This window comes from Salvelinus sp. IW2-2015, linkage group LG36 (genome assembly GCF_002910315.2).
Source record: "Salvelinus sp. IW2-2015 linkage group LG36, ASM291031v2, whole genome shotgun sequence".
NCBI lineage: Eukaryota > Metazoa > Chordata > Actinopteri > Salmoniformes > Salmonidae > Salvelinus > Salvelinus sp. IW2-2015.
The window spans coordinates 23,166,225-23,178,276 of record NC_036875.1 but is presented as its reverse complement, the minus strand read 5'-3'; the positions used below and the strand labels follow the sequence as shown (position 1 = coordinate 23,178,276).

General features: G+C 40.4%; 2 protein-coding genes across 5 annotated transcripts in view; both read right to left on the bottom strand.

Annotated features, from left to right (window-relative positions):
- Nucleotides 1–6,650, bottom strand: part of LOC111959806 (potassium voltage-gated channel subfamily E member 2) — a 367,483-nt gene extending 360,833 nt beyond the window's left edge. Inside the window, exon 1 of the mRNA XM_070437539.1 lies at nucleotides 6,643–6,650. The gene's annotated coding sequence lies outside the window, so the exon portion shown is untranslated. The remainder of the gene's footprint in view (nucleotides 1–6,642) is intronic.
- The window catches only part of LOC111959577 (nectin-4), a 41,426-nt gene extending 30,039 nt beyond the window's left edge, over nucleotides 1–11,387 (bottom strand). Inside the window, exons 1-3 of one of the 4 annotated variants that reach the window (XM_023981235.3) lie at nucleotides 11,271–11,387; nucleotides 2,658–2,744; nucleotides 1,757–2,104 (exon numbers count right to left, since the gene is read on the bottom strand). In XM_023981235.3, coding sequence (XP_023837003.1) covers nucleotides 1,757–2,104; nucleotides 2,658–2,733 — 424 coding nt within the window. In that variant the 5' untranslated portion in view covers nucleotides 2,734–2,744; nucleotides 11,271–11,387. Of the gene's footprint in view, nucleotides 1–1,756; nucleotides 2,121–2,657; nucleotides 2,746–11,270 lie in introns of those variants that run through there. The other 3 variants (XM_070437537.1, XM_023981236.2, XM_023981237.2) reach the window with 3 other exon arrangements.
- Between the last annotated feature and the right edge of the window lie 665 nt (nucleotides 11,388–12,052).

The window sequence follows — 12,052 nt, the reverse complement described above, 5'->3', positions numbered from 1 at the left end:
AAATACTTGTTCTCCCCACTGTATATACCTAAACTGACCTTTCTACAATTTTGATTTAACAGGTATCAGTGTTGAACTGATGGATTCAGTCATAGTTAAATAAAGTCATTTCAAAAGTAAGTGATTATTGAATTGTGAAAGCAGATACTTATATTTGAAAATGTATTCTAAGTGAAAGAGTGATTTGGTGCATTGAACAAATGATTTTGTGTATTTGTTGTCAATTAAAAAGACTTTTGCAACATAAGCCATTTTGATGATCTGTTTAGATTTTTGTGCTAATAGTTTATACCTGAAAATTGCACCAAAGTGATAGAAAGAAATTGGTATGCAAATTCGGTTTTGGATGACAGGTTAGTCAAATACTGTATTGAAAATTATATTTACTATCTACTATTCAGCACTTCAAAAATAACAGTTTTGTAATGTGCATCTTGTATCTTTTGCAGTGAGCTTATCATTATCTGTTGTATTGGTGACAAAACAAAATGTTCCCATGGTATTTCATAGAAAATTTAAGATTTTGCATGAATGACTCGGGGGGTAAAAGTTGTGTTCAATAAAAAATAAAAAAAGTTCTGAACATAAGATAGGGAGCATTACAAGTGTCATCACCTTACAGTTTTGAACTTAAGACTTTTGAGGAAATACTACTTACATCTGAAAATTGTATATTAATATATGCTGTTTAGCAGATGCTTTTATCCAAAGTGACTGACAGTCAAGCAAAAGTGGTTTGCTCCTAAGATTGAGTTAACGTGGCCGTGGCTTGCTGTATAAAAGCAGGCAGACAGGCGTCGAGGCATTCAGTCACAGTTCGATTGAACGTTAGAATGGGCAAAACGAGTGACCTAAGCAACTTTGAGTGTGGTATGATCGGCGGTGCCAGGAACGCCGGTTCCAATATCTCAGAAACTGCTGGCCTCCTGGGCTTTTCACGCACGACAGTGTCTAGGGTTTACCAAGAATGGTGTGACCAACAAAAAACATCCAGTCAGCAGCAGCAGTCCAGTGGGAGAAAACAGCTCGTTGATGAGAGGTCGAAGGAGAATGGCAAGAATCCTACAAGCTAGCAGGCGGGCCACAAACAGGCAAATAACGGCGCAGTACAACGGTGTGCAGAACGGCATCTTGGAACGCACCACTCATTGGTTCTTGTCACAGATGGGGTACTGTAGCAGACGACCACACCCGATTACAAAGTGTGTGACAGCGGCCACGCGATCACCAACACTTGACAATTGAGGAGTGGAAAAACATCACCTGGTATGACGAATCCCGGTTCCTGTTGCTTCATGCTGATGGCAGAGTCAGAATTTGGTGTAAGCAGCATGAGTCCATGGCCCCATCCTGCCTGGTTTCAACGATACAGGCTGGTGTCGGTGGTGTAATGGTGTAGGGCATGTTTTCCTGGCACACGTTAGGTACCCTGATACCAATTGAAAAACATTTCCATTCCCCGAAGACTTCAGGCTATTCTGGAGGCAAAGGGGGGTTCGACCCGGTACAAGATGGATGTACCTAATAAACTGACCACTGAGTATATTGAGAGTTGATGTGCTCTCGTTACAACTTCGTGGTAAGTAAGAGGATATTGGTTAAAAAAAACAAATAACAGAAATGTGTAGATGAGGTCTCTGCTCTTACTTACACTTAAATAATGAACCCCTACCCACTTTCTGGTATTGATATTTCACACACTTTCTACAACGTCAAAAAAGTAGAAACAGTGATGCAAAGAAGGAAGTGTTCTTACCTAGCACAGTAAGAGGTATCTCTATGCTGTATACTCCACTTGGGAAAACACTGAAGACGCATGTGAAGGTGCCTTCATCCAACAGTCTGGCAGCTGTTATTCGAATAGAACCAATGTTTTCTGTCAGGTTCCCAAAAAACTGGACTCTATTTTCCAATCCATTCGATGAAATAAAGTCAGTAACCCCATTGGGATAAATAAGCAAGAAATTATGGTTCTCTGGTTCTTCCAGAGTCTTTTTCTGCCATGTTATCTGTTCAAGCTCCTCATCTGTCTCTAGCAGTCTGCAGGATAAGTCCACGTCCTCTCCCTGTACCACAGTCCTGCTTCCTCCAATCACCCGTATACCTTGAGAAAACATAGGCTCAAAAAACATTCAAAAATTTACCTGTAGAATAGATGCTTAAACTCAAAAGAATAAATAATAATTTACAGAAATGGTACCTAAACACACACAAATAAGATAATTGTTTGTATATAGCTGTGCTTGTGAAATATGATCTCCTATTGATGCAGACATTTGTGTACGACTATTGCAAAAACGTATTTGACCTTAATCCCATTTGGGCAGCCATAGTCAGATCTGTGTCCAGTCTACGCTGAAGCTACGTAGTGAATATAGTATTAGAATAATAAGCCAAAAACATTGACTCTGTTCATACCGTTATTCAAGAGTAAGATATTCAAGACATTCCAGATGCTTGTGCATGTTCATCATGTCTCAAAACATAGTGAACATACTGAACTGATGTGTGTGCCTTGTTGTTTCCTAAAAGGACAAGGTCTAGAATGATAGGAGTGTGTGTTTGGTGTGTGTTATTGCCTGCCCTGTGTCAATAATAAAAAATAAAAAACTTGAGCTCAATAGTATGAGATTTTATGACATAAATTGGAGACCTACTTTCTGAACTCCTGTGGATGACGAGTAGAATCACACAGCATAGAACAGCTTCCGTGACATGCTTTGCTCTTCTCATTGCAAGGGTCACTAGGAAAAATTGAATTATAGAATTATATTATATCCTGATGTAATGTTGTTGCATTTGTTGATAACTAACTGTTGTGCTCTACACCCCATTGCACTTTTCACATTTTGCTGCCTTCCATTTTTTTCCCCAAAATCTGAGGAAAAAAATTATCCTACAGATCTACTCCACATTTTGAAATTGAAAGAAAGTATAGAAAATGTCCCCCACCCAACCAAAAAATGAAATATCATACTTGGATAAGTCTTCACCCACCCTGAGTTAATATTTGGTGGAAGCACCTTTGGCAGCCATTACAGCTGTGAATCATTTTCATTAAGATTTTACTAACTTTGCACAACTCTAAGGGCAATATACCGTATAAAAGTGCCTTCAAAAATGATTCACAACCCTTGACTTTTTCCACATTTTGTTGTGTTACTGGCCTACACACAATACCCCATAATGTCAAAGTGGAATTATGTTTAGACAGTTTTACAAATTAATTAAAAATGAAAAGCTGAAATGTCTGAAGTCAATCAGTATTGTTATGACAAGCCTAAATAAATTCAGGAGTAACAATGTGCTTAACAAGTTACATACAGTGCATTAAGTATTCAGACCCCTTCACTTTTTCAAAATTGTTACAGCCTTATCCTAAAATTGAATAAATATACCCCCCAATCTAAACACAATACCGAATAATGACAAAGGGAAAGCAGGTTGGGAAATGTTCTCAATTATTAAAAATAAAAAACAGAATATTTGTATATTAGTGTTCAGACCCTTTGCTATGAGACAAAAAAAATGAGCTCAGGTGCATCCAGTTTCCATTGATCATCCTTGAGATGGTTCTACAACTGTAGAAACATGTTCTACAACATCCTTGAGATGAGTCCACCTGTGGTAAATTCAATTGATTGAACAGGATTGGGAAAGGCACACACCTGTCTATGTAAGGTCCCACGGTTAACAGTGCATGTCAGAGCAAAAACCAAGCCATGAGTTCAAAGCAATTGTCCGTAGAGCTCCAAGATAGGATTGTGTCAAGGCACAGATCTGGGGAAGGGTACCAAAACATTTCTGCTACACTGAAGGTCCCCAAGAACACAGTGGCCTCCATCATTCTTAAATGGAAGGAGTTTGGAATCACCAAGACTCAAACTGAGCAATCGGGGGAGAAGGGCCTTGGTCAAGGAGGTGACCAAGAACCCGATGGTCACTCTGACAGAGCTCCAGAGTTCCTCTGTGGAGATAGGAGAACCTTCCAGAAGGACAACATCTCTGCAGCACTCCACCAATCAGGACTTTATGGTAGAAAGCCAGACGGAAGCCACTCCTCAGGAAAAGGCAAATAACAGCCCGCTTGCAGTTTGCTAAAAGGCAAACCATCAGACCATGAGAAACAAGATTCTCTGGTATAATGAAACCAAGATTGAACTTTTTGGCCTGAATTCTAAGCATCACGTCTGGAGGAAACCTGGCACCATCGCTACCGTGAAGAATTATGGTGGCAGCATCATGCTGTGGGGATGTTTTTCAGTGGCAGGGACTGGGAGACTAGTCAGGGTTGAGAAAATAATGAACAAAGAAAAGTACAGAGAAATCCTCGATGAAAACCTGATCCAGAGTGCTCAGGACCTCACACTGGGGTAAAGGTTCCCCTTCCAACAGGAAAACAACCCTTAGCACACAGCCAAGACAACGCAGGAATGGCTTTGGGACAAGTCTCTGAATGTCCTTGAGTGGCCCAGCCAGAGTCCGGACTTGAACCCGAGCGAACATCTCTGGAGACCTGAAAATAGCAATGCAGCAATGCTCCCCATCCAACCTGACAGAGCTTGAGAGGATCTGCAGAGAATAAATGGGAGAAACTCCCCAAATACAGGTGTACCAAGCCTGTAGCGGCATACCCACGAATAGTCTAGGCTGTACTTGCTGCCAAAAGTGCTTCAACAAAGGGTCTGAATACTTACAGTACCAGTCAAAAGTTGACAACCCTATTCATTCGTGTTTTTCTTTTTACATTGTAGAATAATAGTGAAGACATCAAAACTATGAAATAACAAATGGAATCAAGTAGTAACCAAAAATTGCCACCCTTTGCCTTGATTACATTTTTGCACACTGTTGGCATTCTCTGAATCAGCTTCATGAGGTAGTCACCTGGAATGCGTTTCAATTACAGGTGTGCCTTGTTAAAAGTTAATTTTTGGAATTTCTTTCCTTCTTAATGCGTTTGAGCCAATCAGTTGTGTTGTGACAAGGTAGGAGTGGTATACAGAAGATAGCCCTATTTGGTAAAATACCAAGTCCATATTATGGCAAGAACAGCTCAGTCAATCCGGAAAGTGCAGTCGCAAAAACCATCAAACGCTATGATGAAACTGGCTCTCATGAGGCCCGCCACAGGAAAGGAAGACCCAGAGTTACCTCTGCTGCAGAGGATAAATTCATTAGAGTTACCAGCCTTAGAAATCAGCAATTAACTGCATCTCAGATTGCAGCCAAAATAAATGCTTCAGAGTTCAAGTTACAGACACATCTCATCATGAACTGTTCAGAGGAGACTACGTGAAATCAGGTCTTCATTGTCAAATTGCTGCAAAGAAACCACTTCTAAAGGACACCAATAATAAAGAAGAAACTTGCTTGGGCCAAGATACACAAGCAATGGACATTAGACAGTTGGAAATCTGAGTCCAAATTTCAGATTTTTGGTTCCAACCGCCATGTCTTCATGAGACGCAGAGTAGGTGAACGGAATATCTCTGCATGTGTGGTTCCCACCGTGAAGCACGGAGGAGGAGTGATAGTGTGGGATGCTTTGCTGGTGACACTGATTTATTTAGAATTCAAGGCACACTTAACCAGCATGGCTACCACAGCATTCTGCAGCGATACGCCATCCCATCTGGTTTGCGCTTAGTAGGACTATCATTTGTTTTTCAAAAGGACAATGACCCAAAACACACCTCCAGGCTGTGTAAGGGCTACTTGACCAAAAAGGAGTGTGATGGAGTTCTGCATCAGATGAACTGTCCTCTACAATCAACTGACCTCAACCCAATTGAGATGGTTTGGGATGAATTGGACTGCAGAGTAAAGGAAAAGCAGCCAACAAGTGATTAGCTTATGTCGGAACTCCTTCAAGACTACCTCATGAAGCTGGTTGAGAGAATGCTAAGAGTGTGCAAAGCTGTCATCAATGCAAAGGGTGGCTACTTTGAAGAGGATAAGGGGCAGCATTTTAACTTTTGGATGAATAGCGTGCTCAGAGTAAACTGCCTCCTACTCAGTCCCAGTTGCTAATATATGCATATTATTATTAGTATTGGATAGAAAACACTCTGAAGTTTCTAAAACTGTTTGAGTCATGTCTGTGAGTATAACAGAACTTATTTGGCAGGCAAAACGCCGAGGACAAACCATTCAAAAATAAAAAAAATTGAGGTCACTCTTTTCAATGGGTTTTCATTGGGAATCCAGATTTCTAAAAGGGACTTTCTTGCAGTTCCTATCGCTTCCACTGGATGTCAACAGTCTTTAGAAATTGGTTCAGGTTTTTCCTTTGAGAAATGAAGAAGTAGCACTGTTCAGAACGAGGTTAGAGAGAACTGTACTCTTTGATAGAGGCGCGTGACCTGAAAAGCACGCTCCACTTTGATTTCCTCCGGTATTGTACACAGTTAATCCCGTCTTAAATTGTATCGATTATTTACGTAAAAAAATACCTAAAGTTGTATTAGGAAAGTAGTTTGAAATGTTTGGACAAAGCTTACAGGTAACTTATGAGAAATGTTGTAGTCATGTTGCGCGAGTTGGAACCGGTGTTTCTCTGGATCAAACGCGCCAAATAAAATGGACATTTTGGATATATATTGACGGAATTAATCGAACAAAAGACAACCATCTACTCACATGTTCAGGGTTTCTGGTTTTCTTTTATATTCCAGTATCGCGTCACTGTCCCGGTAAGGAAAGTTAAAATCCCAAATTGTATCCATCACCTTTGTTGGTGGCGTATGCAATTAATACAACAAGCTTTGACATGCCCAATGTGTCTGCTTCAGTGCCTTCATTACATGAATGCGGGAAAAACTGTTTTGCATGACTTCCACCAATCCCTGTGGTCTAGATGATTAGTATCTATGCGGATCAAAGTTGCCATGTGAGGGTGTATTAGGACAGTACAACCAGGTCAACACTAGGTTTTATTCCTGTCAATGTCCATCCATGCAATTTCTTTGTCTTTGTAAATAAAGATGAAAATGTAAGAGCCTTTTTGGGAGCAGGTATGAAATTAATAGATGAACTGAGTTATGACAGTGAAAATGATGATAATGTTTGCACAAGAAAAAAATCAACATTGATTATATCCTAAGTTATAGAATAACTGAGAAGGATTATGATCAAATGTTTGCACACCACAAAAGTATTAATTACTATCATCCATGACAGAATAGAATCATTAGGATGATGTCCCTGATTATTTGCTCTATTTATTTCAGTTGAGTTTTAGGGCCACATTCCAACAAATATTCCTGATCTACCCCCTTTAACTGAAGTCACAGTGTCAACACTATTTGAAGAAATAGAGAACCAGTGGGTGGCCTCTGACTCCGTAGAAATCAGTCTATCAGATGAGAAATCAATTGCCAATGATGATGATTAAGATTATTATCCACCTTCAGAGTTGGATGTTCCAACACAAGTGGCAGCTGACCCCGTGGACACAACTCCAGACAACTTATCAAACAAGAAATCCAAGATTCCACCAATGGGTAAGTCATGTGGTCCCAAATGCAAGAGGCAATGTACTCAGAATATTTCAGAGGGTAGACAAAAGGACATATGGGGAAAGTTTTGGGAGATGAAGTATAAGGAGAAGAGGACATGGGTCTTCCACATGGTGGCACAGCAATCTAAGGAAAATATCACCGTTGGCGCTGACAGTCGACGCAGCAGGTCGTTTCTGTACCATCTTCCAAACCAGAGAGGTTCTGCACAACAGGTGTGCAAAGTGTTTTTTCTGACAACATTGGGCTACCACCCCAAAAATGACAGGCTGATTGTCACGATGATGGGCAAGTCAATCACCACCAAACTGATCCCACCAAAGGATCAGAGGGGAAAGAAAGCTTCAGCGAGCAAATTGAACATGAATCCAATCCTGCAACACATTGAGTCTTTCCATCCCAAAATCAGCCACTTCAGACGAGAGCATGCCCCACATCGCCTCTACCTCCCTAGTGACGTCAATATTCGGTTCATGCATAATGACTACAAAGCGAAGAACAAAGATGCCAGCTGCGGTTACGAAACCTATCGCAAGGCGGTAAAGGGAAGGAAAATCAGCTTTGTGAAGCTTGGAGAGGAGGAGTGCGAGCTCTGTTTGGTGCAGGGTCATCATCTGAAGATGGAGCACAGGGAGAATTAGGCCATGGAAACCCAAGCCTGCCAAGACAACAGCCATGCAGCACCTGAATTCAACATCCAACCCCGACTGCATGCAATGTAGGAAATATGAGGAACATAAGTCTGCAGGGCAGAGCAGAAGCCATTACCATGCTGATGCACAGAAAGATTGGCCTGAGGACTGGTCTGTGAGGAGCGTTGATATGCAAAAAGTCATCATGCTCGCATGCCAGGTGTGAAAACAGCATTGTTCACAAGAAGAATCGTTGCCTATCGAGACATTCACCACCATTGGAAAGAAGTCTCAAAAGAAGAAGAAGACAATCTCAGTGGTATGGCATGAAGGAACAGCTGGTCGGAAGGCAGAGGAGATTACTTAATTTTACGTAACAGCAATGGAGAGGGAGAGAGATGTCAAGCATGCAGTGTATTGGGTGGATAACTGCACTTCTCAAAATAAAAACTGGTGACTCCTAACATTACTGGTGAGTGTTGTCAATGCTGACTCAACTTGAGGCCATCACCCTCAAGTTCTTCGAGCCAGGACACACCTCCATGAGCGCAGACACAGTTTCCACCATGGCGTGGAACAGGAAATGAAAGCTCGACCTGGAGGTGTGGTGTACGACTTCGGGGACTTCCTCCATGTGGTCGCCACTTCCAATGCAGGCGAGGTGGTGGAAATGAAAAAGGAAAACATCCTGGCATGGAAAGCTGGCCATTCCATCGTCAAGCTGAAGAAGGCAGCAGCACCAAAGCTGGCAGAGATGGCTGAGATCCAGTTGAGGCGTGGATCCAGGAGCCTCTTCTACAAAGTCTCCCATGAAGAAAAGGACTTCACAGAGCTTGACTTTATCATGAAGAAAGTCACTCGAGACACCCTCGACACTACGCACACAGGATAGAGGGATAGAAGAGTCCAAGAAGATGGACATAATCACCAAGCTGTGTCCTCTGATGCCTGCAAATCGAAGGCAGTTCTGGAATGCCTTGGCTGTGAACAGCATTGCTGAGGAGTGATATGGAAGAGCACTGAATAAGTTTTACTTAAAAATGAAATGTTACTTAAAAATGAAATGTAACTATTCAGCATTTTATCAATTGTAGCTAAATGTCATTTGGGTCCTCTTATGAATATGAACATGTAAATATGTTTAAAATGTATTCTTAAAGCTGTTATTTATTTATTCATTAATTCAAAAGTGTAATTTGAAAAAATTGCTAATAAAAACATTTTATTTTAATCTCATGGTAATTTCTTATAATTTGTATTATCCTATGTCATACTTCTATCATGTTCCATCATTATATATTACAAGACAGGTAATAATTGCATGTAATTTAAACATTTGCAGTGCTGCTTTTCACATTTCTTCTTATAACAAGACATGGGCTACTTGTCAAACACAGAATGTAATGAGACTGATGCATTATCTACATCTCTATGTAGATGCAACTGGTATCTTAATTAGAGACACACAAAGGATGCAGTTTCAACTCTTTTACACTGTCAGTAATTACACTGCTCTTGTATTAATAGTATAAATGAGAAGTATAGTAAACTAACAAATGAAAATGTCAGATACTGCTCTTTGCTTTGGTTTTACCCTGCAATTTATAACATATCATGCCAAGGAAGAAGGCAGTAACTGTCGTTTAAGGGTCAAATGTCATGCCAGAGGTCAGGGTCAACATGAATTTAAAAAAATACTCATAGTAAGGCAACAGATCATTACATCTCCAATGATCTCACTAGAATTAATTTGGCTGGACAATTAAACTTTGAAGCCATTTTTCTCAGTTCCACTCTATGAGCAGTTACTGCCTTTTTGCTTGGGAGGGCAGTACTGTAGCACATCTGAACAGTGACGCCAACTTAGCAATTTTGTTGCTAGCTTTAGCAACTTTTCAGACTACCTTGGCAACTTTTTTTTCAAACAGCACCTAGCAACAAATGTATCTACTTTTAAAATGTATTTGGAACTTTTAGCAACTTTTGAAAAGTGACTCAAACGCTAAAATGCCGCATTTCCCCTCTAATTGACACAAAAACGATTTTCTCGGTCACAACACACGCACCTGGCTGCAAAAGTGCATTGTGAGTGACGTCAGCAGCAGGCGCTCAGCTCGTGCACAGCGCTTTAAGGACCAAAGTCTCTTCACAATAATAAAAATAAAAGAGAAAAAAAGAAGTTGACAAAAACATGAATAAAGAGCGGGGTGGGCTGAAATAAGAGAGATGTATCAGTGTATGGGGAGGGCCAGCAGCAATTTCATCAAATTGCAAATCATTGTTGGCTGACTGCAGCAGCAGTAGTACGGGTTCGACGAGGCAAACCCAATGAATATAGTTGGTCACGAATGTTTGACCTTGAACAGAACTTACAACATGTCTCAATCAAAATTGTACAGCCAGAAGTACACAAAAGAGTGGGAGTCTGTACCTGAACAAATGTCAAATCATATTTTTCGCCGAGATGGCCAGTCAATTTGAGTAACGTTATTGTGTATTCTACGTAATGACGCAGTTTTACGTTATCACGCAATGACACCACAACGTCATTTAGCAATAAATCAATCTGCCTCTAACAATTTACCCTGAAAATTAGTTGGCAGCGAGGGGCTATATGCTACTTTCAGCTAGCTAACCAAACCATGGAAGAGTTGAATTACAAATACACACACAAAAAAGAGTTTAGTCATTATGTCTAACCTATGCCTATTGAAAGGAAAAGTCAATCTCGCAAATATGCAATTTATAACGGTTTGTACTCTTAACTTCTGCCACATAACGGCACAATTGCCATTTTTTTATGTTTAAAAATGGCGTATTTTTTTTCTCTTGCAACATATACAAATTCCTTTGCGTCACATTAGCTCACAATAATTATTATTTTGATGGGAAATTGGCCGTTAGAAGTTATGTCGATATTCCTTCTTAAATCGTCTGACAACGTTATTGAAAAATGGTTTATTGGCTAAATGTGGCAACTTCATTGCTGCGACAAAATCAAATGGCGTTATCAAACATTTTGTTAGTCATGGCAAAGGTAAATGTAACGATGATGTTGGACGACAGATCGCAGTACGATCTATTCACCTAACTAGAAGACGAATAGGCATCAACTTACCACGTAGTTTATTTTTAATGTTTGTCCATAGCACAAACAATTCTTCTTCTTCAAGGTTTGGTCTGTCTCGGAATAGCCTATTGCTACCACATATGTGTTGTTCTACTGAGGTTTAACGGCGGTTGATATCCAATTTGTTGCATTACCGCCACCTACTAGACTGGAGTACAACTCCTTGTACTTTGCTTGAAAAAATACATAAATACATAAACATGTACTAAATAAATACCTACCATCTAACACTACACTCACTAATTTCAAAATTATATAAAATAAAATTAACACCACTCCCCTAATTCAATGTATTTATTCCTAACTCATGCCATCATCCTGAAAGGATGGGACATCACCACTTAACACACCCTGTAAAGTCTTGCACACCCAAATACCTCTCTGCAGCTGCCACCCCAGCCTAAATTTTCTGAGACTTCTGATCCATCCCTGCTGTACAATTAATAACCATTGCTATAACTGCTAAAAATCCCATTTTACTGAAACTTTTATCACTTTTTGGACTATCCCTCTGTACTGGTATATCTCTACTACTCTCACCACTCCTCCCCCTTAACCCATCTTCCTCTACTTTCTTCACTGCCTCAGCATATGACAACTTCAGCACTACTCTAACCCTGGAAACCTCAACCTGCCTCTCTCGCACAGGATATTTCTGATCCCCAGCGCCATGGGCACCGCTACAATTAACACATACCACTACTCCCCAATACTTCACATTCCTTTGTCTCATGCCCTTCTGCACACTCATCACACCTTGGACCCTCCTT